The sequence below is a fragment of the Argentina anserina genome, chromosome 3 (genome assembly GCF_933775445.1).
Source record: "Argentina anserina chromosome 3, drPotAnse1.1, whole genome shotgun sequence".
NCBI classification, from domain to species: domain Eukaryota; kingdom Viridiplantae; phylum Streptophyta; class Magnoliopsida; order Rosales; family Rosaceae; genus Argentina; species Argentina anserina.
The window spans coordinates 33,481,393-33,509,374 of record NC_065874.1 but is presented as its reverse complement, the minus strand read 5'-3'; the positions used below and the strand labels follow the sequence as shown (position 1 = coordinate 33,509,374).

The 27,982-nt window shown below is 38.6% G+C and overlaps 4 protein-coding genes across 4 annotated transcripts; 1 reads left to right on the top strand and 3 right to left on the bottom strand.

Moving 5' to 3' along the window:
- Window positions 1-1,639: 1,639 nt before the first annotated feature.
- On the top strand, window positions 1,640-4,868 carry LOC126789452 (AP2-like ethylene-responsive transcription factor PLT2). Its single transcript, XM_050515608.1, has 10 exons — window positions 1,640-1,764; window positions 1,861-2,069; window positions 2,308-2,692; window positions 2,783-2,865; window positions 3,012-3,020; window positions 3,160-3,248; window positions 3,354-3,427; window positions 3,526-3,576; window positions 3,670-3,746; window positions 3,989-4,868. The coding sequence occupies exons 2-10, from the start codon at window positions 1,922-1,924 to the stop codon at window positions 4,744-4,746; spliced, it is 1,674 nt and encodes a 557-aa protein (XP_050371565.1). The 5' UTR covers window positions 1,640-1,764; window positions 1,861-1,921; the 3' UTR covers window positions 4,747-4,868.
- Window positions 4,869-7,569: 2,701 nt separating this feature from the next.
- On the bottom strand, window positions 7,570-9,903 carry LOC126789447 (zinc finger A20 and AN1 domain-containing stress-associated protein 8-like). Its single transcript, XM_050515602.1, has 3 exons — window positions 9,820-9,903; window positions 9,579-9,659; window positions 7,570-8,546 (listed from the first exon to the last, which is right to left on the bottom strand). Exon 3 carries the CDS (start codon window positions 8,531-8,533, stop codon window positions 7,955-7,957), a length of 579 nt encoding a protein of 192 aa, XP_050371559.1. The 5' UTR covers window positions 8,534-8,546; window positions 9,579-9,659; window positions 9,820-9,903; the 3' UTR covers window positions 7,570-7,954.
- Window positions 9,904-23,183: 13,280 nt separating this feature from the next.
- Window positions 23,184-23,597, bottom strand: LOC126787548 (uncharacterized). The gene has a single exon (XM_050513410.1). It carries the CDS (start codon window positions 23,595-23,597, stop codon window positions 23,184-23,186), a length of 414 nt encoding a protein of 137 aa, XP_050369367.1.
- A 2,729-nt stretch (window positions 23,598-26,326) lies between these two features.
- LOC126789444 (cytochrome c-type biogenesis protein CcmE homolog, mitochondrial) lies at window positions 26,327-27,582 on the bottom strand. The gene has a single exon (XM_050515599.1). It carries the CDS (start codon window positions 27,541-27,543, stop codon window positions 26,725-26,727), a length of 819 nt encoding a protein of 272 aa, XP_050371556.1. The 5' UTR covers window positions 27,544-27,582; the 3' UTR covers window positions 26,327-26,724.
- Between the last annotated feature and the right edge of the window lie 400 nt (window positions 27,583-27,982).

The window sequence follows — 27,982 nt, the reverse complement described above, 5'->3', positions numbered from 1 at the left end:
CCGCGGTGAGGTGAGAAGTGCGGCTATCGTGATCCGCCCCTCCGTTGCGGACTGACGTCATCAGAAACGCCGAATCAGCACGGTACAAAACATCTGCACCTAAAAAAATATATATCTTACGATAGGAAAACTAGTACTATCAATTTGTATGTGCAGTACCTTTGATAATTAACCATCACAAAGATATGCTGGCTCTTATATATATCTATCAGGATGCGGTTCATTTGTACCAGAATGTTTTAGTGAGTTGATATATATTAACAGACGGAACTAATGTGCAGTGCAGTGCAGTGCGTGATACTCTACAAAAGATCATCATGGAAGCTACTAGAGACTAGCTAACTAATCAATTGATACTTATGTAGTGAATTATTATTCAAAATATCTTGAACATTTTTTAGCCGGTAGCCTAACCGGCTAACTGGATGGCACAATACAAGCTTCTAACCCTGAACACAGGCCAGACATTAGCAGAACATTATTTTATCTAATTTATTATTGTAACGTGTTTCCACCTTTTGACGGGTACGCAAATCAATCTGGTGGTCAACAGAATTCTCTGGGGAAACCCTAAACTAAATCCTTCAATCTTTCTTAATTTCCCTTTTGAATCCGCCTATTATTCTATCTTCAATTCATCTGGCACTGGCAGAGTGCTATAATTGGGTGTTTAAATATAAGTATTTTGTACAGTCGAGTAATCCTCACTCTTTCTTGCTCCATCTCTAGTCCTTTTAATATTTAATATGTCGGATTTTTTCACTTGAATATTGCATGTCCGTACAGTCACATCTTTAACACATGCACAGAGACTCGGGGATCCACAATTATATTGAGGTTTTCTCTTTTCTTTTCTGGTGATAGTGATTAGTGAGTAACCATATTTTAGGAGGGACAGAGAGATCTTCGCTGATTTAATGGGTTTGATTGATCATCTGCTCTTCATCAATATCTGATCGATCAAATCTCAGTTCCTAGCTACTTGCATTTTAGATAGATATATATTAGAGAGAAGAGGGATGAGAGAGGTCGGTTGGTATTGTTTAACTTTACATGAAGTGTCGATTTTAAGAGTGGAGATGATTTGCAGAGTGTGGGAATGCTGGGCTTTCGGGAGTCATTGGCTGCACTTAACGAGGTGAAGAGAGTTCCAATAAACCCTAGTGGGTAGAGAGAGAAGAGTCTTAGATAGAGAGGTTTGGGTAGCTTGGACTTTTCCAATTGGAATTGTAGGTTTGTCTCAATCTATACAAAGACTGAGTCACTGAGAGCAGCTCATCTACTAGTTTATGTATGGCACTCGTGTCCTTATATTTTTTTCTGTTTTTATAAAATTCTTTGTGGTAATACTTGATTCAGAAGTGTTGGAATGTGGTAAAGAGGGTCAGAGTCAGACCATCCTAAAATGTTAAATGACCACTGCGAAAGGGGTGACCTACAACAGCATGCTCATTAGTTTATTTGTATGCTGCCTATGTTTGACACACACATATATATAGGGTTGGACTAAAGACTACTTAGCCAAGTTAGCTAGCTGCTTTTATACTAAACCCTATTACTTCTCAGATTTATATATAAGTTTCCTTTATCTTTCTATAGATTTTCTCTTTCCCAACTAGCTACTCCTCTTCTTCCCCTCTTTTCTCTCTTACATGTTCTCAGTCTCAACATTCTCTTCTCAGCAGAAATGAAGTTCTAGAGAGAAAAGACAGAGGAGATAGAGTTGGCTTTCGCTGTTCCAAACCCTATTCGTCAGATACCTGTGTAAGTACTTGAACACAACTGCTACTCATCTTGGCTTATAAGCTGTACTTTTGTTTTTTCCTCGAGTACTAATTTCTAGTTTCTGCATATGAGCAGGAGGCTTTGATTCGATCTTTGGAGAACATTACAGCATATTCAAGAGATAAATAGAAAGAATATGGGCTCCGTGAATTCAAACAACTGGCTGTCATTTCCTCTTTCTCCTACTAATTCTTCCTTGCCTTCACAAATTCACCCTTCTCACTCTCATCAATTCTCGCTAGGGTTAGTCAGTGATACAATGGAAAATCCTTTTCAAAACCAAGGTAAGTAGTTATTCATTGTCTTTCTTGATTATCATCTCTTCTTCTTTATCTAATCTTGTATTTACAACAGCGCTAAACAATTCTCGTACCTTAAGATTGGTCATAAACTCATGATCGACCAGGTTATTGAAAGAGTAATTAGTAATTACAAACATACAACAATTGCGAAGAATGAACTTTCGTCTCTAGCATGGTAGGAGACTCCGGATTCACATCTATATACTTTGTTAATTGACAGACTGGAATATGATTAACACCCAAGGGAGCAGCGAGGTTCCGAAGGTAGCAGATTTTCTTGGTGTGGGAAAATCTGAGAATCAGCCAGATCTTGTGGCCTACAATGACATTAATGCTAATGAATCCGTCAGCGATTATATTTTTACAAATGTGAATAATGCTATAGTCCCAATGCAAAACGCGGTAGTTGGCACATCCAGCAACTACGATTACCAGGAGAACTCCAATAGCCTGCAATCTTTGACTCTTTCCATGGGCAGCGGCAAAGGTTCTTCGACATGTGAAACCAGTGCCGACAATACTAGTACAACTACTGTTGAAGCTCCCCCAAGAAGGGCTCTGGACACATTCGGACAAAGGACCTCTATTTATCGTGGTGTAACAAGGTGAGCTAGTGTTCAATTTGCTTAGTTTTCTCTTTTGATTGATTAGTTTCATTTTTAGTTCATGTACGAGCATTGGTTTGAATATTGCAGGCATCGATGGACAGGAAGATATGAAGCTCATTTATGGGATAATAGTTGTAGAAGGGAGGGCCAATCAAGGAAGGGCCGGCAAGGTATGCCACTTCTACGAGCTTGCTAGGGTTTCTTTTCTGTAACTACTTTCCACTATCATTAATACCACCGGAATGTCACTGACTATTCATTTGTTTCACCCTCATTGGAATGCCATCATCTTCATTCCGTATCTGGTTTCTTGCAGTCTATTTGGGTAAGTATTACTATCTAGCTTGCAAGTTACATTTTTTCTTTTTCGTAAATTAGTTTAGTACCTATATATGAATATGATTTTCGGTTCTAATGCTATTCTTCTTCCTCTTTTCGGTATTTCAATATTTTGCTTTATAAAGGTGGTTATGACAAGGAAGAGAAAGCTGCTAGGGCTTATGACTTGGCTGCACTAAAGTACTGGGGAACATCCACCACTACGAATTTTCCAGTGAGTTCATATATGTTGCAAGCCATTGAACAAAATTAAAATGTGACAAATATAACAAATACATGAAAAATTATGGAGTTTGATCTAGCCTTGTACTTGTTGCAGATTAGTAACTATGAGAAGGAGGTGGAGGAGATGAAGAACTGTACAAGACAGGAATTTGTGGCCTCCATTAGAAGGTATGCTGGGGATCGGATCATGTAAAACCATCAAGTAAACATTATTGGCAGCTAACAATATTTTTAACTTTCTTCTTACTTTATGGGTCTAATTCCAGGAAAAGTAGTGGCTTTTCTAGAGGAGCATCCATGTATCGTGGAGTTACAAGGTATCATAAATTAGGCCTTTTCTGTCTGCTTGTCTGTCTCTTTCATTTTAGGCTTCAGTTTTAATGTAAACATCAAAATCTTTTTTCCCCCAGGCATCATCAGCACGGCCGATGGCAGGCAAGGATAGGCAGAGTTGCCGGAAACAAAGACCTTTACCTGGGAACTTTCAGTAAGTACTAACCCAACACTGATTAATCATCGTAATGTAATTCATGCACATCAGTCCTAAGCACTTGAGATAGCACATTAAAAACGTTAAAATGAGAATAATGACGTTGATCTCGAAAGTTCATTAATTTGAATCTGATTAGGACTTCATGTATCATTCGGCATGCATGGCCTTCATTACAGTGTAGACATTTAGTATTATTCGATTCTGTATGGACTTCATGTATTCTGCATTTACTAAAGGTACTGAGGAAGAGGCAGCTGAAGCTTATGACATAGCAGCAATAAAATTCCGAGGCCTGAACGCCGTTACCAACTTTGACATGAGTCGATATGACGTGAAGAGCATTCTCGAGAGCAACACTCTCCCTATCGGTGGCGGTGCTGCGAAGAGGCTGAAAGAGGCTCAAGCCCTGGAATGTTCTAGAAAACGTGAAGAAATGCTAGCTCTCGGTTCCGCCTTCCAATATGCAGCCGGAACGAGCTCATCAGCGAGCTCGGCTGCTCGCAATTTACAGGGCTACTCTTTAATGCAGCAGCAGCCACAATCAGCATATGATCAGACTCTACTTTCTCTACAAAACCATGACATGTCTCAGTACGCCCACCATGACCCTTCTGCATACCAAAACTACATCCAAACCCAGCTTCAGTTGCAACAGCAATCTAGTAATAGTTATAACATCCACCAGCAAGGCCAAAGCCCTCATCAGTATTACAACACCTACTTGCAGAGTGCTCACCCAGCTTTGCTTCAAGGCCTGATGGACATGGGGTCTGCATCTACAACTGTCATGGACAATAGTGCTGGAGGGTTCTTAGGGCATAATGGACTTGGGATGGCTTCGAATTCGACGACAACAAATGGGGTCGGATCGGCAGAAGAACCTGCCCTTGTGAAAGTTGATTACGACATGCCGTCTGCTGGAGGGTATGGCAGCTGGTCTGGCGGCTCAGTTCAGGGATCAAATCCTGGTGTTTTCTCTATGTGGAATGACTGAAGACTGACATAGGGAGATTGCCTAGGCAACTAAGTGATTTGGTGATGGGGACTCGTGGAATATCAAGTATGGATTAGGAGCAATTTACTATCATGCATCCCTTATTTTCAATTTTTTATATGCTTTCTAAGTAACATGAGCTAATCATTATCAATTCCTGCTCTAAGAAGCAGGAATCCGTTTAATTTTGCGACAATTAATATCTGTTCTTTCGTTGATGACTAGATGTTAATTTCGGTGAAAAACTGACCATGAATCCAATTGTGGGTGAACGTGGCACCCCAAATTTTGCGTGCAGAAGATCCAATTGCATAGCTGCTAATGTAATTCGACTTGTTTTACAAGATGAACTAATTATTACTCCTCTAGTAAAATGACAGTGCTAGTAGTATAGTTCATATATATATATATATATCAGTTTATATTCTTATTTAGAGTGAAACTTCATTCTGAAATTACAGAAATATCAAGTAAAATGTCATCAGTACTTAATTTATAATCATATGTATGTGATAGATGCATGAAGATGCATAACACGTAAACTTCCTGGAAATAAATTGAATTAAAAGATTCATATAAGATGTACACTGCTATATAGCTAGAGACTTGATCATTTTTGCATGCTAAGGATCGAAGTTGTCGGTTTTCTGGTTTTCATTATGTTAAACAGCGACAAGTGTGGCTCATGGACCAACTGTACCGATATTGTCCCAACTTAGCCACCTCACAAGTGTTGGGTTTAATCACAAAAATTCTCGGTACAATTGGTTATTATCCACCCACTTATAAGCTTTATTTCTTTTTTCACTTCTTAGATGTGGAATCTCTCAAGTTTCCTGAAGTGATTGTTGTTATTCTATTACTGTTACTGATCGAGCATGAGCTAGCAGTTGGTTACCTTTGTTAGTTTAGTTGATGTGATTTAAGATTCTCCGAGCGTAAATTTCATTCAGGGTTTAACATTTGGATATGTATGAAGGAGTTTTCTGATATTATACTATTATTCTTTGTCACCATGGACCGAGCATGAACTACCTACTGGCTACTAACTTAGTTATGGTTGTTTAGCTAATTGCTATCATTGTTTTGGGTACTCCATTCAGTTGCTGCGAAGCAATTTGGTCAATAAGTGGAGTAGTGAGAGAGCCAACATCCCAACACCCACCCCCAGTAAAAAGATAGAATTGAATGACTACATGATCTTCACAGTTAAAACCTACTTTCAATTGGTGGTGTCTTATGGATGCCTGGGGTTTTATGATATTCATATGCAGCGATAGGTTCTCTGTTTCGGTTGTGTTTAGTGTACCAATGTTGGGTATTAGTTCTCCTCCTAAGCTAGTCTGAATTTGTGCAAAAACACTCAAACATACTGCACTCTTGTGCAATATGATGTGCTAACTTGTAGGTATGAGACATGTTGACATGGAAAAACTTGTTCTTTATAACGAAATTTCTTTTGGGTGTAAACAATAAAGGTATAGAAGATGATCAATTATGCTTCGGGTTTGTTGTTTTTCTTTTCCTGGGTTTTCTTTCTATGTGAACTGATGTAAAATTCTCTCAACAGGTATAAAGTCATGGTCAAAGCATATGCTCAAGAGTACACATACAAGCACCCATGGGAGCGGGTAACTTCAGCCTCTTGGAAAAAATTTGCTGACCCTGAAAATAAACGCACATTGTCTCATGTCCTTGAAGTGGACACTCTCAACCACAAGCTGGATCGTAGTTCTGGAAAGCTTTACACCACGCGTGCTATCACTGTCAATGCCCCAGGACCATGGTTTATTCGCAGAATTATTCGCCAGGATGTCTGTCACTGTGTTGAATCAACAGTTGTGGATGCAAAAGCACGATCAATGCAACTCAGCACCCACAATATCAGTCTTGAAAAGTTCATTGAGGTGGAGGAGAAGATAAGATATGATCCTCATCCCGAAAATCCTGCTGAGTGGACAATCTGCCGACAAGAGACTAGTATCCGAATCAAGCCATTATCAGCATTGGCATCAATGGCAGAGAAGGTTGAGCAAAAATGTGCTGAGAAGTTTGTGCAGAACAGCGCCAAGGGTAGGGAGGTCATGGAGAGAATATGCAAGTATCTTGAAGCAGAATCCAGGGGGATTTCTGCCTGATCTTACATGACCTTTATAGTACTAGATCGTAGAGCTCTTTCAAATTAGAAACTATAAATGATCTAATGAATGCAAGAATATAGACCCGTGGAGGATAATTAGCCTCGAATCACTTGGTTGAAATTTTGATACCACAAAGTGTTGCTTCTAGCCCTTTGCCGCATTTTCTCTTTTAATTTTTCATACAACTAAATCTGATCTGATTGGTGTATCGGATTCAATTTCAGTTTGTAGACATCCCATTGGCTTTCTGGTTTGTTTCCCGCTCAAGTGATTAAAATACCGATTTGTAGTCCTTTGCAATCACTAAGGCCGACTGTACCGATTTGTAGTCCTCTACATTCCAAGTTCTCCTGTACACTGAGCCAAGGGCGTACTTGGCTACTTGCACACTGAACATTTTTTCATTAACTAGCAACGACTTGAGGGAACAAGCTACAACGATTCCCTCATTGGCTCATTGGCTCATTAACTTCAATAACTTGCAAAACAACACTGAACGGATATTGATCAAAGCATCAAGTTTCACAACACTGGGGATCAGGATCACCCACTTGGGACTAGGAGCCAAACACAGAAATGAAAAGAATCTATCATTCCATAGCAGAAGACATGGTTAAACTTCGATGATGCCTGAACAGACCGAAGGTGTTGCTGAAATTAAAAAATTAAATCACTCCAAATAAATGGCAACCGAACTGAAAGCTCAGGATCTGGAATATGCATGAAACAGATAATATACAATACCAGACATTGTTGTCCACATCTCCGAATTTCAACCGAAAAGTAGTACAAGAGAGAAATGCCATATTAACAGAACACAGACACATACATTATGACCCCTTAACCACGACCACCAAACCAACACAGACTACAACTTGCAACACTGGAACAACATATAAATTTCTCCCAACCATAACAAATACAGAGTTCTTCAAGTCCAAACCGCCATGCCTCCCAATAGGTATAACTTAATAAGGGCAAATATAAGGTATCGCAGCACTCTGAAGCCATCATCTGGATGAAAACAAGCATCATTTCTCAGAACGAAACTTTCCACTAGACCAACTTTAGATTTTGTCAAGCTTCTCAGCTTTGACAACAGGATTGGCTTTAGCAATGGCATCACGACCAGCAGTACGATAATCATAGGGACAGTCATGTTTGTCTGAATAACGATGTACTGCACAGAAAAGGTCACCACAGCGACAATTGAATCCTGTTAAACCCACCCGCTTGTTGCAGGAAGTGCAGCGCTTTGGACCCTCTGGCTTCGGCTCACTGCTTTGCCCTGACCCAAAAGTAAATGACTCTGGGCTAGGTTTTGCCACAGCACTCTCCGATGGCCCAAAAGAAAAGGGGGAAGGAGAGTCGTTTTCCGACCTAAACTTAAGGGTTGGAATAAATATAGTTTTTGAGTCCACTGGATTAGCAGTGACAGGTTCCTTCCCGTGGCTGCTTGATGTTCCATTGACAAAACTTCCAATGGAAGATGCGGCAAGCTTAGCCTGCTCTTGTTTCATCATCAGGTCCTTATGGCACTTGGAACACATATTCATAGTAGCTGCACTTCCAAAGAACCCACAATTGTTTACACACAAAATAGGACCTTCAGGGGCAGCTTGACATCCAGTCTCCTCGTGGTCCATCGTTTCAAGTCAGCTGTAAAAAGAATAGTTGTTAAATTTCTCGCACAAACCTTTCACAAACAAAAAGAAAAGTTGCATCACATAGAGAAATAGCTAACTTCTTGTATGCCAACATTAAAACGGGTTCAAATATTCCACTATGGTTAGTTTCAGAAACACACAAGCACATACACACACAGAAAATAATAAAAAGACCATCACCAATGACCAACAATGTTCAAAGGTCTTCAAGTTCATAAAGGTCTATCAGTGCTAGTTTAGGATGCATGACAGACTAAGCTTATGGACTAATGCGAATCACCTTAAATCAAACTAACATTGACCTATGTTTGGTGTTTCACGGATTTAGATATCAATTTTCTTGCTTTACGGTTGAGAAGCAAGATGTTCTAGATATGTCCAGTCTAAGTACCCACCGCAACACCATCAAAGGATGCCATATTTTGAGAACAAGGTGTTCCATAAATCATTTACTCTTGTATCCAGTGACACCAAACATGATAAAAATCAAACTGGACTCCTTATTTAGCACAGTAACCCAATAAGCTTAGTCTGCATACCCAACATTCAGAGGTGTTCAATTCAAACATGGATATCTGAAGCAATTCATTATGAAATGTGCACACAACAATGCTATTTGTAAACTAAGGGTGCGATAGAAGATTTTCTCAAATCTAAGGCGTTCCAATCTATATTTTTGCTACAAATAAAACTACCAACCAATTAAACGCAACCATATACAAAAACATTCGGTAAATCTTCATTCTAAACCTCTTATCAGAGCACAAATTCAAATACATAACTTGAAATATCTAGTAAATTAATGATTACTATGTTATTTCAGACTACTGTATACTGACATTGACTTTCTATTGTTCTCGAAAATCCAAAAAAGCAAAACAGGTAATTCAAATTTAACCCCAGAATCATGAATTTCAAGACTCACTACATCAAACCAGCTCCAATCAACAAGAACGCAGACTTTGATCAGCTGTATAAGTAATCCAAAAAAGAAAAGAAAAAACAGATGAACACAGAACCTTACCCTGCAAATATAAATTAATGGAATTAAACCTCTGAAACCGATCCCCCAAGTTCAGAGTCGCATCGGACAAGAGCGGCTCCTCTGTTCAATAAAATCAACCATAACACAAATCAATCAAAATTGTTCAGTAATCGAGCAATTCAAATCAAACCCAACAAAACCCAGAACCAAAAGACACGATATTTAAACAAATTAGCAAGAAATAAAATTGGGGAAAGAAAAAAAATTCAAAAACCCTAACCCTAGCAGCAGCTGATTTTAGATCGTCGAGAGGAGAGAGAGACGTGTTGCTCTGTATTTCAATCAGCGCGACGCTCCTCTCTTTGCAATTTAATAACGAACATTTCCCAATTGCGGGCGACGTGGCGCGTAGGGATTGGTTGGTTTTCTTACCGCCAATTTCCTGTTTTGTCCCCCTTGTGAGGTGTTAATAACGGTTTTACGAAGTTTTTGGGGGAGAGGGATTTGTTGAAGGTTGGTGTGGTGGTGGTGGTGGTGGGTTGATCATAACATTATTGTTGAGATTATTCTTTGGTTAATTATACAGTCTAAACATGAGATTAGTCAATGAAGCTACCGGTTGTAGTGCTTGTAGCCGGCTGACTTTCTCAGTCGGAGAACGACATATGACGTATTGTGTCTTCCGACATTGATTAGCAATATAATTTGTACAAGTAAAATAGACTAACTAGTCGTTGAATTAGTCTCGTTCCCATTAGATGAGAAGTTCATCACTATTACAGTATTACCATATCTTTCTTTGTAAGTTTACTTCGGCTTCATTTCGATTGCATATTTTCACTTTCGTATTCAATCTACTAACTAAATTTGTACCGACATACCTACATGTGTAGGTCGAATAGTGTTTTCGATATTTATTAAGCTTACTATATATAAGATGTTGGATATATTGATCTAGGAAGCACGGAAACGTGTCTTCACCCGCGTTTTCCGCTTCCGAAGCGGAATCACTCTGCAAACGCGACGAAACGCCCGGAAACGTGTTTCCAGAAAAATGTGTTTTGGAAATGCGGTGGAACGCGAGTTTCCAAACAAATAAAGGTTTTTTTTTAAATGAAAGGCTAGACATACCTTCGTCGAGTCAAATGGCTTATTTCGACATATTTTTGACCTCCCGCCGAGTCGCCGACCCTCCTTCTCTCTTGTTGATACCTAGATCTCTCATTATATTTGTATTATTTCGAATGTTGAACACCAAGTTATTTGAGATTTTGAGTTACTTAAACTAAAAATTTGTTATTATACTTATTTTGTAATAACCCTCGTTTTTAAACGATATTTGATTGAATTAAATTCTATTAGGTTGTGAAGTTTGATTTAAACCGAATATGTTTACTTGCAAACGTTACGAAACGGGAACGGAAACGTTCCGATAACGTTTAATAAGAAAACGTTACGTTTCCGAACGAATTTATCGACTTTTATTTCGTCGCTCGGTTGGGAGAATTTTCTTCACGGAAGTTGTAGAGCTCGTCGATACGAGTTCGTGGATATGTGACGCGTTCGAATCGGACGTCGGAGGTAAAAGTTATTAACGTCGGAAGTTAGTTTCCGATTTGGAAACTAGTATAAATAGATAATTATAGGATTAGGGTTTCCTTATTCAGAAACCCTCATTCACTTCTCTCTCTCTCAACCCGCCGCACTCTCCTCTCTCTCACCCTCGGATCCCTCTCTCTCCCCCGAAACCCATCTTCCTCTCCTTCACAACCCGAGCTCTCTCCCATCTTCCTCTCCTTCACGATCGGACACTCTCACCCACCCTCTCCCTCTCATCTCTTCCCGAGTTTTCTCTCTCTCGGTCCCTTCTTTTCCCCGAGTCTCTTCCATCTCCTCCGAGCATCGCTCCTCACCGCCGGCAGCTACGACCTCACCACCACGACGTGACCACCCCACGAGCACGACGCATCACGGCGACGCAGCGAAGCTCGGCGTGACTCTCGGACGCAAACGCAGGCGGTCCGAATCTACCAAGGAACTTCAACGATTTCAATTCGTGAATTTAGGTAAGGGTTGTGGTTAGATCGATTGTGGGATTGCTTGTTGTGGTAATTATGATTGTTTTGGGGAAGTTTGAAGTAGATCGGAGAGGGGGAGCGGAGGAGAAGAAGGAGGAGATACCGCCGCCTAGAGGCGGCGCGTGAGGAGGCTAGGGATAGCCTAGGGGTCGGCGGAGGCCGTAGGAGGATAGAGGAGGAGGAGGGGGAGAGGTTGGGCACGGCGGTGGCGTCACACGCTCCGTGGTTAGCCTCGGCGCGTGTGCCCCACGCGCGGCCGGCCGGAGGTGGCGCGTGTGCCACACGCGCCGCCGTGTGAGGCGGTGTAATTAGTTTTGACTGAAAGGGTATTTTGGTAATTTACTGTGTAACGGTAAATGTAAATTTTATTTACGTATGGTAAATGTAATTAAGTTTTACCTACGGTAAATGTAATTATAAATTACTTTCAGTAAATGTAAAAAGTAATTTGTAAAAGGGTAATTTAGTAAATTTTATTTACTGAGTTGTATTTACATTTAAATCGTACGTATACGTACAGAAATACGTATTAATATTTATACGTACAGAAATACGTATTAATATTTATACGTACAGAAATACGTATTAATATTATACGTACAGAAATACGTATTAATATTCATACGTACAGAAATACGTATTAATATTATACGTACAGAAATACGTATTAATATTTATACGTACAGAAATACGTATTAATATTTATACGTACAGAAATACGAATTAATATTTATACGTACAGAAATACGTATTAATATTTATACGTACAGAAATACGTATATATTATTTATACGTACAGAAATATGTATATATTATTTATACGTACAGAAATACGTATTAATTGAGTATTGTACAGTACCCGTGAATAGTGAACAGTGAACAGTAACTTCGTATAAACCAAAATTGCTGAACAGTAACCGTATATTACTGTTTTGGCATTTAAAGGTTTACGAAACGATTCTAAATTCTTTTCTTATTCTTTTAAGGTGATCGTTAAATCGAGGAAAGGAATTAGCATCGCGAATTGTGGAATTACGCTCAAGTCATTAAGGTGAGTAAAATCTCACTGAATTACGAATCTACCCTCGTGGTGATTCAACATTTTTACAAGTGTGTTTATCATATGAATTACAACATGTATATAATTTTGTGGACTACATATATACAGTATAATGGTAATAAGTACATATATATATATAGTTCATTAAATTACGTACTGTTATTAATTCATTAAAAATAGTCATTTCGGTGACAGAAAAATTGTGCATGTGTGTGATTTAAACAGTACGATATGATGTGAGATTATCGTACGTAATTTTCAGGTGTTTATGAAATATGACATGTATAGGATATAGTGGACTATGTATATATTGTATAAATGGTAAATAAGTACGAATATATATAGTTTGCTATATAATATACTGTTATGATTTTTATTGTGGATATATCATGAAAGTTTTAAAACGTACAATATGATGTGTGATTATTGTACGTGATTTTATCACGGAAAATGTGAAATATTGTGTTTTGTCTTCGGACGTGATGTGTGGTACAATATGATGTGAGATTATTGTACATGTGAGGCAAGTCGGAACCTAGCCTTTGGCCGGGCGAAAGTTACGATACAGTTAGAGCTCTAGTCTGTCTGCCATAGTACTGCATGGAGGTAACGGGTGGTTATCTGCTCATGGGTACTCAGCTTGTTTTGGATGTTGGGTGGCGGGTGGTTACCCAACATCAGCGGTATACTAAGTGAGGGGTAACGGATGTGTACCAGCGCTCATTAGTTACCATTTTGTGAAAGTATTAGAGTAACCAGATGGGTTGCTCGTTTTCTCATGATTTTCATTATACTGTGTTGATGTGGAGTTGTGTCTTTTATGAGACGAGAGTTATTTTAATATTTTACTCATACGAGCTGTAAAGCTTACCAGGTTTGTGTTGCAATCCCGGTACACCAATTTCAATGGTGTAGGGGATACTTCCGCAGGTGCTGAGTAGTGGTGATTGAGTGACGACTCCGAAGACTCGAAGTCGATCGCATCCAGTCGTGGTGAGGTTCCAGCGTGGATCCTGTGTGTGATTTGGTGTGATTTTATTTGTGAGGTTGTTGTGAGGATTATACAATTCCATTTGTTATATGTTGAATTATCATTTGGGTTTGTAATAATCGGCTTGACTGAGTCATATTTTAAACTCAGATGTGATCCGCTGTTACGCTTTAATGATTTCGATTTATTTGAGATTATTTGGTGTTTAACGACTTTAGAATTTTGAGTTTTTAAGCTCGAAATTTTGGGGTCGTTACATATTTTTTGTATAATTTTTATATATTTATTATTATTTTTTTCGACGTTTCCAAAACGTACCCGCTTCCTTAAAATTTTGAAAAACACGTTTCCGCGTTTCTAAATGTTTCGCTTTCATGTACCCGTACCCGATTCCGTGCAACCTATGACAATTGTGTCTAGCACTCTCTAGCACAGTATGTGACCAATCTTTGGTGGATAACCTATGAATGATCATATGGTTAGTGGCAATGGTGACATACCAACCGCATGGTACTAATGATATATGTCCATGAAATCTCAAAACGCAAGCAAAGATTGCATAGCTTTCAAATAGAAACCAAGGCCTGAAAACCTCAAACGCCAGCCTCTTTCTTTCCTCTTTAGTTCTTTACTTTTGTCTCAAGAATCAAATCTTTTCTCTTTTTTAGCTTTCAAATCTTTTCATGTCTAGTTTAAAAGCATTTTAAAGAAACTTCGGTGGCCAGCTATGTAGGTATAGCTTTGAACATTTGAACCACTACTGCTGTAGTTGTTCTGTATATATATATAGACTATTGTTAGAAACCGAAATCGGTCAGCGTAGATTATTGTGAACTTCGATTAAGTCATTGGTTTTGTCATATTTCTGAACAGTCTCAACTGCTATATACACCTGTAATGTTCTTCTCAAAAGGTGAAGATGGTCATGGAGATTACAAGCATTTTAGACGGATTTTCAGGTTTTGGACTATCTGCACCTTATATATTATATAGCGGAGGTATATGTTCTGCAGAAGATGAAGATTCAGTTAACTAAAGCATAAATTTTTGTGTTTAAATGATATAAATTAGGGTATCTTGTGCTGAAATACTATGCTACATTATGTGGCTTTAAGGGTCAGCAGCCCACAGAGTTCTTCAAAAACACCATTAGGCGAGTTCGTTCGATCAATTTTGGGATTTATTCAATTGGCCCGTCGTTTGCAGCCTATCTATAATCTCCTGAAACAGCCTACTACCTCTGGTGATGAGGTTATAGCCTATCTCTCTGTAACAATGCTACATCATTTTATTCATTTACATTTTTACATTTACTTACATTCGTAGTTCAAAAAGATATATGATATGAAAGAGGTCGATTACAATTTCTCAGTCAACATTGTGAATTTGTGATTAAGTAACATATAGAGCTAGTAGTTTCATTACTAGATGCAGCATGATTGAACCATTTACTTTATATATGAAGGCCTGAACTGTAACCGGTTCGACATAGAATTCACTCAATTCAGTGTTATCAGTTGTTAGAAGACTTTTTATTCCTGAACTTTGGTTTACTGTTAAGGAACAATAATTCAATGGATCCTCAAAGTCAGCAACATATATAGTACGAAAGTTGTAGGTCGATCACTCTCTTAGTCTCTTGTCTGAGTTCCATTTGTATTAGCTCTTGGTCGATCACTCATTCACTCTATTAGTCTAAAGTCTAAACACCTTCCTTATTCGAAAATTGCACCTGGTTGGATTTGGCGAACAAGGAATGCATCTATCTGACCAAAAAAGTCGAGACCAAGATAATTAACTTTTACATAGGCCGGTGTTACCTATATATTTACAAGATTATTAGCATGGCCAAAAACTTAAAAACATTCTAAACAGATCGAGTCAAACAATTGGCTTGACCTTGTACGTTATATTTACAAAGATATTGACAAAGATGATTTTACAGATTTGTCTAATCCAGCCAATGCTTCCATGGAAAACTTATCATTTCCATTTTAAGCGCACAGGAGGTCATATAGTTTCTTCCAGGCCTCCATCCCAATCAAGACGTTTGAGCATTTCACATAACTTGGAGATCTTTGAACCATTTGTAGGAGAATATCCCCAACTGTAATATCGTGAGTTAGAGACACATTATTACCGATCGAGGCATTCTCTAATATTCTCTTATAGTTAAAAGGTTGATTAGCTACAGTGCAGCTTTTCTGCATTCAGAATAATCGATCAATGTATTTTGAAACAGACGGCATGCAGTTTTTGTTTTATGACCGTCGATCAATGTATTCCGTCCCAATGGTGGTATACATTGCCTCATTTTGTGCGCACGGTTCTATTTGTTTTTTGATTATTTCATGACTCACGAGAGACTGGGAAATAATGAAAACAAATCTAAAAACATTTCACATTCGCACGCGAAAAAAAAGATTTGATTCATTTATTGGAGAACATATTACACGCACACACATAATTGATAGCCTTCATCGTTCTTCTCCTCCTTCGTGTAGTACTAATTGAGTCATTTACTGCATGATAAGGGCCAAGAGAGACACGAATGAAGCTCCGGCCAAGGACCCAACTACGGTATTGGCTGAGTTGAATGGAGCGGTTGCAGGTGCAGAATCGGGAGCCGCATAGATGGAGTCAGCCAAAGGAGCCGGGGCAGAGGCAGCATCTTTTAAGTCCTTGGCAGCATTATGGCTATTACCTTTGGCCATAACTGCGGTCATGCAGACGGCAGCGATAAGGACGACAAAGGCAACCTTCTTCATGTCCATGATGATGGATATGTGTATGTGGTCGATCGACGGGAAAACTCCGAGAGAGTGAACTTGTCAACCGATCACACGCTTTGAGAAGTATTATTGGATTGTTTTTGCCTTGTGTGTTATTCTGCAAATGCGTCCTGAAGAAAATAGGGTGAGGTTGAGAGGTATATATAGGTACAGGTATGGAGAGTTTTGGCTAATTATAGAACGAATTTGTTGGTTTTAATTCTGGAAGATTATGTGGTTTTGGTTCATTCGAGTTTGTAGTGAAATGAGGAACGGTTGTCCATCTGTATGATCGAGTTTGCATTGAATGAGGAAGAGTGACCAAAATAGTATCGAGCTAATTAACGCTGGGACAAAGTCAAACCGTGATCTTCTGTACGTAGTAAATTGCACTAGGGAAAATTAAGCACTAGAGAATTAAGAGTTAAGACAACACTGCCAGGAAAAAAGAACTTAAACCCTAAACAAGCCCAAGAGCAACCAATTAAGCCATTAAAGTCAGTGAAGTCACAATTGGCCGACGCAGCCCAGTCCCTGCATCGAAGAGCACACATCATCGCCGGCATATATATGCATCCCGATCGAGTCCGAATCGATCAACACTCGCACCTTAGTGGCCTCCTTTGCCGCTACACCATCGTCGATGCCCTTCAATTCTTAATTTCCCAGCCTCCGCATAGAATGAGGAGCCAACAAGAGAACATAAACCACCATAGCTGTGCTTTAATCTGCCTTTGATCAAGTTGATGCCAATACATTGTAGATGAATCGGGTACCATAAAACCTCTATAAATTAATAAATTTGAGATGTATAACATTTATCATTTTAACGAGATATTATATATTAATTAATAACTTATTAATTTATCAATGTATAATAAATATATTTATCACTTTTTTGAAGAAATTAAGTTTTATTTTGTTCATGCACCATATTGTTTAATTTATCACGGATATCTTATTAAATATTTTTTTCTAATGTATTATATTATTTCAAAATATTATTTTATTCGATGTATTATATTATTATATTTGATAATAAATAAATAAAATAATTTAATAAAAATCCTCATAAATGTAAAATTTATTATATAAATTATACAATTATTAATTTATATATTCGATTGGGTTTATATTAATTCTTGAATTTTTATTATTTGATAAATTTAGAGAATTATTAATTTAGTAAGTTAGCCTTTAATCGGGATAGATAAAAAATATTATTTTAATAAAATTATTAATTAATTAAATATTAATTTAACGAAATTTTACTGTATAATCCAACCCACGCCACCATGAGATGGTGCTTGCAACCGTGTAATTGCATAGCTGCAACTACGTGACGTTGTAATCCATTAGTGATCTCTTGTTCCGACCAAGACCATGTCCTCAGTCCTAAAAGTTAAACACTAGAGCCACAGCCACCTCCCGTCCCGCAATAGAACCACAATTGCAATAGTAGTACGACCAACAGCTAACCAACATCATGACACATCCAGACGTGCGCCCATAGTGTTGAGCAATGAAAATATTTATTATACATATCATTTTCTATATACCACACTGCGAGTCGGCCACTCAATTATTCAAAGTTATTTAAAGTTACTATAAAGGAAGAGCAGCATGGCGCCGGCATTGGTGGAATTTTGAGGGATGATACTGGTTCGTTCCTGAAGGCTTTTAGCAGTAGACCTCCTCACGTGCTCTCCGCCAAACATGACGAGTACGTTGATGGCCGGCCATTAGGGAGGCAATTAATTTCATTTAAGCTCGGGGATTGTCCAACGTATTCATTGAAATAGACTGTCTTGTACGTAGCTGTTCAAGACATTCAAAGTGGTTCAAGGGGTCTGAGTCTTCTTGATAATATTCTGGAAGACATTTGAATGGCATTGCGTAGGTTGCAGCAGGTTGTTCGAGTTTTCTAGGATTTTTGATGTGTAGAGTTAAGGCGAATGTTCTCAATGGTGGTTATTGATGATGCGTAGGCATGCCAATACTTGCGTACGATGATGTTGGTGAATGTGATGGGCTGTCTTGACTTCTAATCTAACAATTGTAACGAGGTTGAGAACTTTCTTTGCCTTGGTCCGCCCTATAGGTCGTATGGATGTCCAAGTCTTCTTTCGCGTCTTCTAGCAAAAGTCACGATTCGATATTCAAGTCACAGAAGTCGTGATCGAGCAGAACTTCAAATAGATCACTGGTGGTCACTAAGGATAGAGATCTTTAGCTGTTTTCGGATGCTTTCGCTAACGACGAAAGGTCTTTAGCTGAGGATGCTTGGTCGTTGGGTTTGCCCGATGGGACTTTTGATAGTAGATGTGCTAGTTTGTCTGTTGAGAGTCGTGTTGTTCTTATGTGTTTTTCGCCCCTTTATATAGTGATCACATTAGGGTTTTAGCAATTCATTTGTCTTCAAGGATTATAGATATTCTTGCCCATAGAGAATTGATTCTGAATTGAGTAAGGATTCTCTTTTCCTTACTTGTCATGGAAGGTCTTCAACCCGGCAAACGAGATCCTCGCGCTAATAGGACTTCGAAGATCATACACAATAAAATAAAGATATTTTGGGCCGCAAGTATTGACCTCTTGGGCTAAATTGCTTAGAATTTTATCTTTAGTTAAATTTGGCTCAAACACAAGTTATTGTTATGCGTGCTCCTCAGCTCGTTCATATAACGTCATTGCTCATTAGACTTGATGCAATGACATATGAATCTAACCTTGATCTAGTCCTCCTACTTGGATCCTAGATGTCCTACAAGAGGATTGTAATCACATTGCTTGAGTTTTTTTAATAAAACAGTAGTTTTTCTTCCAAAAAAAAAAACTATAAGATAGGAGACTATCAAACACTAGTTTTTTAACAACCCGTGCAACGCGTGTGCAACAAACCGCTCAATCTGTCTGTGGATTAGGTTGTCGTGTACGCGGGATCCAATTCGACTTTAGCTCGATGAGAATTGAGGTTGTCTTGTCAGCTTTCTACAATTTTTATTACTTTTAGTTTGGACTGTACGCTATTTTGGACTTTAATTTTCATGGGGAAAATTTTAAAAACAGTACTTAAACTATATTCCACTGAAAATTAAAGTTATTTAACTTTTAAAATGATCAAATAAGTACATGAACTATTTAAACCGACCTAATTTAAAGCTATTCAGACTTTTAGAAGAGCATGAAGTTTAGCAAAAGTGAGTTTGGGGTTGATTGATTTGTCGGTTTTTTTTAAAAGAAATTTATTGTTTGATGGTGATTGATTCATCAATTTTATTGGATATAATGATATATGATGTTTTTGGTTGATTAGTTTGTGGAGATGAGGTTCTAGGTTTTTTTTGTTATTGGTTAATTAGATATATGTTTGATTTGGTGGATGATTAATAGGGATGACAATATTACCCATCGGGTAGGGTACTCGACCCTAATGGGGCTGTGTAATGGGTAAAAACGGGGAACGGGTATGGAGATCCCATATATTCGAAATATGGAATTGGGTAACTGGCGAGGATGATATTTTGATTCTCATCCTCATCCTCATCCCACCCAATAAGAATAAAATATATATTATATATGTTTTAATTATTTAATTAATTAATATTTATGTAAATAAAAACTTTTTTATAGTTATTATTTTATTTTGAACTAGACTTGTATTGGTTTAAGTTAGATTAATGTAAAAAAAAACTAATTTCATCATGATATTTAGTTTTCATTTTAGATTTTTACGTTTTTCTATACTTCATATGAATTTTTATATAATATAACAAAATATCATTAACGGGTATTGAGACCAGTATGAGAAACGGATCCCCATCGAGTATGAGAATGAGGAATACCCATTATTTTCTAACGGAGATTGGGGCGGGTATGAGGATGTAATTGAAATTGGGATGAGTATGTTATTTTAATCCCCTGATCCTATCATGTCCATTGTCATCCCTAATTATTAATCAATTTAAACTCTTCTTTCTAGTGATCAAATTTTTGGGTGAGTTTTCCATAAGCTTCTCCTCGAATTTTTCATTCCAATTGGTGCTAGCTTTGCTCTCTCTCTCCTCTTGTTTCTGAGAATATGCTCTCTGTGATAGGAGCACTTTGTGCGACATTCTTAACATGTTTTTACCTCCATTTGTACTTTGTTTAGCCCTTATTGTTATACTGTTGAGTCATTGAGTCGTAGTAAGAGTCTTTGGCGATATTAGATGCATTTTTGTGCTTACATGAGTTAAAAACACATAATTGGTCTAGAGTCCTAGTTTGAGTATGAATCATTGTAGGACTAGGAAACCTAGTTGGATTAGGAGTCTTCATCTTTCTATGTTTTGGTCGCATTGGCGATATTTTAAGAGTCCTTCTTGCACTAGGAATCCTTGTTAGGTTTCGAAACTAATTATCTCTTATTTATGATTTTATTTTCTTATTTTTATATTGGATTTAAGAGATAATACTAGAGGAAAACAAAGAGAAACCATGCACATGAAGTCCTAGCATCAACAAGTCATGCAGCAATGAAATAGAATAGATAATTAAAGAAAAAGAGATGAAGCTGAGTCATGCAACAATTAAATAGAAGATGATCATTAAAGAAAACACGGCATGATTTAGGAAATAAAACATGACATGATTAAGAGAATAAAGCTTGACATTATTATAAGAAGAAAGAAGCAAGTTCAAACTCTCCCTCTTTCCTCTATATATACATTGCTTCAGCTCTCAAATAATATCACTTCTCATTTGCATTCAAGAGCCAAACCTTTACCAAAATACAACCTCAAACATCCTTCACCAAAACAACAAGCCGTTCTCCCCCATATACCAATTTCATCTCCACCGAAATCACTATTGAAAACACACATCCAAGGTTTCTACAACATATGATTCTCGCAACTCTTCTTCATGGGTTTGTTCGTTTTTGATTTTTTACAATACTTTGTCTATGAAGATTGTAGTATGATGTTTGTGTGAGATTATTGTTTTGTATTAAGAATCGAAATTTTCAGATTGTTTTATTGGATTTTTGGATCTTTGCCGAATTGATGGTTTCCTATAATTATTGAGTTTGTATTTCTATTGTTGTGTTTTAATCATCTTTCTCATACTTTTATATAATTTTCAGATATGTGCATATGAATTTAGTGCTTGGATGCAGTCTCTAAGATTGTGTTTGAGTGCTTGATTCATCAACCATATTGACACAAATCGAATCACCCTAAGTAGATTCAGTTTGTGTTAATTAAATGTGGTAAAAATTCTAGAAATTTACATGTGAAACCATGGTGGGTGACGCCATACATGAAACATGTCTCCAACAAAGATTTGGTGTTTAAATGTAATCTTGTTTGATTTCTATTCTAAGTATTATTGAATTCGATTACATGTAAATTTAGATCAGGCCCTAAGTCAATCTAAATGTTAATTGAAATCTTGCATGATTAGATGATCCCCTAAGGCTCTAATTTGGTGTCTAAGAAGTATGTGATTGGTTGAATTAGAATGCATGATAGGTTCGAACTTGTAATTATGTGGTGTAATGGTAAATTTGGTTTAAGTTTGTTATAGAGAAGTCGATCATGTAAATGGTAATTTAAGTTTTATTTTAGTAGTTAATATTCAATCTCAAACCCCTATTATTTGTTAACACTAAAAGTTTAGAGTTCCCTTCAATTCTCCGGACTAAACGATCCCTGCTTATTTTATACTAACGATGACATTTTACAAGGTTTATTATAGACGTTTTAATTAACGCTCTATCACTCTGGCATATATCTGTTTTTTTTTTCCAGATTCAGCTCTTGGTGTTAGCTTGAGGATTCTAGAGCAACGGGCCGGTGGAGATGGAGAGAGGGAGATCCATGTGTTTGATATGGGGATGGAGATGAGGAGGGATAGAGAGTGGTGGCAATGACTCCATTGGAGAAGCTCTTTGTGTCATCTTCTTCAGTCCAAAGAGCTGTACAACTTGGTGGGGTCAGGATCATTATCAAAATCATGTATTGCATTCATGTATATTTTTTTTATATTGTAGAAACAAATTTGCCCTTGAATATATGACGGAAAAGATGCAAACTAACATAATATATAACGGTATGTATCTAAGTTAGGTTGGTTTAAATAGTTCATGCACTTATTTGATAGTTTTGAAACTTAAGTAAACTTAATTTTTAGTGGAGAATAGTTCATATATTGTTTTTAAAATTAACCCATTTTCATGTCTCATGTGAAAGAGGCTTATTTGAGTTTGTAATATCGCTTAACTAAATGTAGATACTAAGATTAAGCAAACCAAAATGATCAAAATGACAATATAGACTTGTAGAAAAAAAATTGGGTGTAAATTGAAAAAATATTTAGGTGCGTATTTAAAAAAAAAGAGGGATGGACGCAAGATAATTGCTTGGTCCCTTTATTTATTTGAGTGTGTATTTAATTTCAAAGAATGGTTCTAATATTGAGTTTGTCTCTAATTTTCTCTTCTTTTAATGTATAGTTATTGACAAATGATCGAGTTACGCACTCATTCCCCTTACAAAGATTTATGTGACGGTCATGTCAATACCAGTTGACACATAAGATATAGTACAGATTAATTCTTGTATGATTGTGATCAATTAGCTTAATTATTATTCAGAGGTAAATTGTAATTGATACAAAAACGGAGGACAGCATGTGTCTAACCCCAAATAATCAAGACCGATCTATCTCTCCTCCTTCCTCCTACTTGGTTAAGTCATTTAATTACTGCATGACAAGGGCCAAGAGAGACACGAGTGAAGCTCCGGCCAAGGTTCCCACTACGGTGTTGGCGGAGGAAGGTTCAGATGCATGTGCCGGTGGAGGGGTAGAGGTGGTATAGGTGCTAAAAACGTCTCCGACAGAGCTGGTAGGAGCGTCGGTAGTAGTAGTGGTGGTGGGAGGAGAGTCGGTGCTAGAGGTGGTAGGCTCATCCGCAGGGGAGGAACTAGGACTGGCTTCGCCTGAAGCTTTGGAGTGCTTAGGAGCCGGGGCAGGGGCAGGGGAGTCACCTTTGGCATTGACCTTGGGGGGAACATCTACAGTTGGCTTCGGCTGTGGTGGTTTACTGGCGCCCATGACGGCGGTCATGCAGACGGCAGCGACAAGGACGACGAGGGAAACCTTCTTCATGTCCATGATGATAGATATGTATGTGTGATCGATCGACGGGAAAACTCTTAAGAGACCTTGTCAACCGATCACACGCTCTGATAGATGTTGGATTTGTCTGACCTTGTGTGTTAAGCAAATGCGTCCTGAAGAAAACGGGGTGGAATGCGAGGTATATATAGCTATAATCATGGCGGGTTTCGGCTATTATTGGAATGACTTCGTTGGGTTTGGTTTCGGTATTGCAGGATTTCTGTGGCTTTGGTTTGTTCGAGTTGTAGAGAAATAAGGAAGGGTTGTCCAGATGTACGTGTGAGTTTGCATGAACAACCCCATGCCAACCTAGAAGGGTGCCCTCTCATAAAAATAAAAATAAACACCATTCTAGGTCCTCAACCAAGAATGGCGAAAACACATGACAAGGTGATTGAAAAGAGGGTTTAGGACCAACGAATCAATATGATATGGACATATACGGTGGTTTTCTTCTGCAACTACAATAGCTGATGAATATTACTTGTGCTGTTGAATCTCACATACATTATGATTTCGAATTCAAATCTCTCATTTCTTGAGATTGTTTAATTTCAATAGTGATATCGAAATGCAACAGCTAGCTAACTAGCTTTTTGTGTGATAAAAAACACTGAAACAGTGGCCAATAATTCCAGTTATCTCACTATAATCATCCTCACTATACTTAATCATCATCAAGCATCGTAAACTACACCATTAAATAACTGTATACATAAATCTCACAAAGACAACGAAGCTTTAGCTGCAAAAAACCCTAACTGACCGACCAAGAGAGCCGTTGGTGGGTCACGGAAAAGAACAAACGGCTGGCATATCGTCTTCTTTTAAGGAGGCCCCGCCAGACGTAAACGGCAGAGAAACGTTACCCAACCCTGGTCCTCAATTTCAATTTGAACTTGAATTGCAATTGTAAAAAAGAAAAATCAAAGGCCTATAAATTTTGAACGAGTCTCTGGTGCAATCTCATAGCCTCTTCTTCTTCTTCTTCTTCTCTTCCTTCACTTCTTCAACCTTCTCGAGAGGCTTTTGACACTCATTCATAGCTCATTCTCCTTTCTTCTGTCTAGAAATGGCTCACGTTAACATTTGCAAGGCTCTGTTTTTGATGGTGTTGGCCGTGGTGCTCGTCTCAGTCACAGCAGAGGATGCTACACTTGCTCCAGCACCCTCGCCGGTCTTGGGAGCTGGAGTTCCGGCGACAGTTTCAGGGGCATTCGTTTGCTCCTCGTTGTTGCTCTCTCTCCTTGCTCTGATTTGGCAGTAGAGAAACTCGACTTTGAGGCCACTATCTATAAGAAAATAACTAACCCATGGTTATCTTTTGTATTCTTTCTTAAGGTGAGTTGGGTTTGATGATATCCTAGCTACATGTATTTAAAACGGTATTTCCAATTCTTCAATATGCCTGGTCATTTGTTATGGATGTAACATTGCCTTGTTACATTATAAATATAGCAGTCTCAGATGAGTCTGCCTATTCTGGATTTCTGGAATTCAAATCTTTAGTACTCACAATTTGATTGCGACAGAGAGCACACAAGCCTCCACAATAATTCAATTCAATAAAATGTTTATAAAAACATCATGCAAAGTAAATTCAAATCTCAAGGCTAAATTCAACAGTTCGTCATCTGGAAGTGAATTGTTCAGCAAAATCACATTTTTATAACAAAAAGATGCCGATTTTAGATCTGATAAACACATGTTAAGTACTCGCAGAGAGTTCAGAACACTTCACAAAGAAAGCATTCACCATCTATGAATGAAAGGAAAAGAAGTGATCGAGCAGATAGGTAGTGACAACCCGAAGGCAATCAATTAAGGTGCATTAAGCATTCACCACACACAGAAGCATATTAACAAATCATCCAACAATAGTTGCACACAGGGACCTAAACGGCACCTCACAAACTAAAACGGCACTCATAACTTGTCAAAATGAACAAGCGGGGTGCTGGAGAAGATTTCACTAGAAAAACTAACGTGTTTAACAAGATGTCATACATGAATTCTAATCTTGTTTGTGATCTTGATGTATAATTTCTAACCAACCGTGTTTAGTGAATTGAAAGCTACCTTAAAAATAAAGGAAGAAGCCGGCATATATTATTCAACTTCAGGCACATGTTTAACACTAAGCACAACAGTATCAATAAATAACCTGTTAAACCATAACATCTGATGTCTACTTTCAAAGTTGAAGCAGCATCAATATTTTATACCTTTCAGAATGGCTTTTCTCAGATCCTGTTACTAAACTGACCAAATGAGATATTCACTGCAAGCATGCAACGAGCACAACTGGAATCAAAGCCACAAACATTGTCTGTCTTCCTCAACACAAATGACTATTCCCTGATCAAACCTTGATTGCTGATTTAACTAGCCTAACTCACTACTCCAAAAGTCCAAATGAACCAATGTATCTATTATTGAGTCATAGGTTAGCAAAGGTTCTCCTTATGAGAGGCAGTGCATAGGGCCTCAAACTAACTGGTAGGGAGCTAGATTGGCATCGAAGGGGTAGGAAGCAGGGTTCAAATGAATCAGATTAAATCTTCAGATATGTATCTTAGTCTAATTTAAGATGCTGTCAACAATTCATCAAAACAGAACACAAATGCTTCAAGGAAACAAAAGGAACGCGAGATACCAAATTATCACAGTGCATAACACAAGAAAGATGCTTGTCACTGACAATTAGATTGCAGAATTCAAAAAAGCGAGCACAATTCACTGATATAAATCTCAAGGTTGAAGGCAGTATCAGATACAAAAATGTGCCAAGAATTTCAATTGATGTTGCCATTTCCAATCGATGGCATTATTCGCTACTTAAATTAAACTGAGACACTATAGAATCTGCCAATGTCATCGTGCTACAACAACAAAAATTGGAATTTTAAAAGCCTCAAACTTCCAAAATCATATTTCTCTCTCCCTCAAACTCCAATGCCTACTCCCTCACCCTAAACATTAATCAATTAACTCAATTTTTCCAACTATCCTCCAAGTATATCCATTTTCGGATTTTCGCCAATCAAACCTATATATGCTACACAAAAATGAAACATCACTAACAAAAAAGTTGACAAATTCGAACTCGTACCCCGAAAATTCAAGAGCTCTTAACTACTGCTGCTCCATCAGCTCTGCCTTCACCGGCATTGCTCTCCAAATCAGCTCCACCCTCACCGCCGGACTTCGCCTCCTCCGCAAGCTTCTTCTTATTCTTCTCCAGCGCCGCCGCAACCTCCCCCGGCATGTACTTCTCATCGTGCTTCGCCAACACCTCAGTCGCCGAGAAGTAACACTCTCCGGTCCTCGCCTTACCGGAGACGCTTTTCGTCGACACCTCCTTGCGGATTTCGTCGGTGAAAGGCTTCACGAACCCCTCCACCACGACGGAGTGGCCCTCCCGGAACAGATCCGGCAAGGAGCCTTTGTACCGGACGAGGATATCGGTCATGAGATCGGTGATGACGAACTCAATCTCCGGCGAGGAGGCCGGCTGGACGACGCTGCCTTCGAGGACCAGGCCGCCGAGGCGGAACTTGGACTTGCTAGGGTTTGTGTTGTACTTGTCGAGAGCGTCGGTGGGGGTGACGTAGAAGACGAGCTGGTCTTGGAAGCTGTTGAGGACGATGACGATGAAGCCGGCGATGCAGCTGAAGGTGAGGGCGTAGGTCCAGAGGCGGCGGGCCTGGAGCTGGCGGGCGCGGGCCCCGATGTCGACGGATTTGGGCCGGACCGGGCCGCGGCGGGAGGCGGTGGAGAGGAAGCGGAGAGACGGCGGGAGAGGCTGGGTGTGATGGAGTGAGGAGAAGATGGACGGCGGAGATTTGGAGTAGGTACGAAGGTGGATGAGGGAAGAGGGAGCGGAGGAGGGGCGGCGGAGGAGGTGGGATTTGAGGCGGAAAGCGAGGCGCGTGGCCATTTGGGGTTTTGGGGGAGAGAGTGAGGAGGGGTTTGATGCGTGAACGGAACCTCGATTGTTGAAGAAGAAAGGTAGGCTCACGACCCATGAGTTTTATGAGGGATATGAAGGTCATTTGAGGCAGATAGTAGAGATGGTAAAAAGTCCGAGCGCTGTTACTTGTTTCTACCCGCTTAAAAGTTTACTATTAGTTAGCACTGCAGCAACACACTTCATGGAATAATTATTATTTTTTAATTTAGAACTCGGTGTGAGGCTCATTTTCACGACTGTTTTTTATTTTCAATAAAAACATACAACGGGAGAGACATAAATTCAAACTCGGTGATTTGAAAACAACAAAACATAGATATACTGTAAGAAACACTAAACTATCTAAATTGTACCCTACAAGGCCTGCTCAATTCGAACTCTGCAATTACATAATTATTCTCAATGC

Excerpts from the sequence above, each read along its gene's own strand:
- LOC126789452 (XM_050515608.1), top strand. The coding sequence starts at position 1,922 with ATGGGCTCCGTGAATTCAAACAACTGGCTGTCATTTCCTCTTTCTCCT. Across the intron at positions 2,070-2,307 it reads AAATCCTTTTCAAAACCAAG|ACTGGAATATGATTAACACC; the intron begins GTAAGTAGTTAT and ends GTTAATTGACAG. Across the intron at positions 3,747-3,988 it reads CCTTTACCTGGGAACTTTCA|GTACTGAGGAAGAGGCAGCT; the intron begins GTAAGTACTAAC and ends CATTTACTAAAG.
- LOC126787548 (XM_050513410.1), bottom strand. The coding sequence starts at position 23,597 with ATGGACATGAAGAAGGTTTCCCTCGTCGTCCTTGTCGCTGCCGTCTGC.
- LOC126789447 (XM_050515602.1), bottom strand. The coding sequence starts at position 8,533 with ATGGACCACGAGGAGACTGGATGTCAAGCTGCCCCTGAAGGTCCTATT.
- LOC126789444 (XM_050515599.1), bottom strand. The coding sequence starts at position 27,543 with ATGGCCACGCGCCTCGCTTTCCGCCTCAAATCCCACCTCCTCCGCCGC.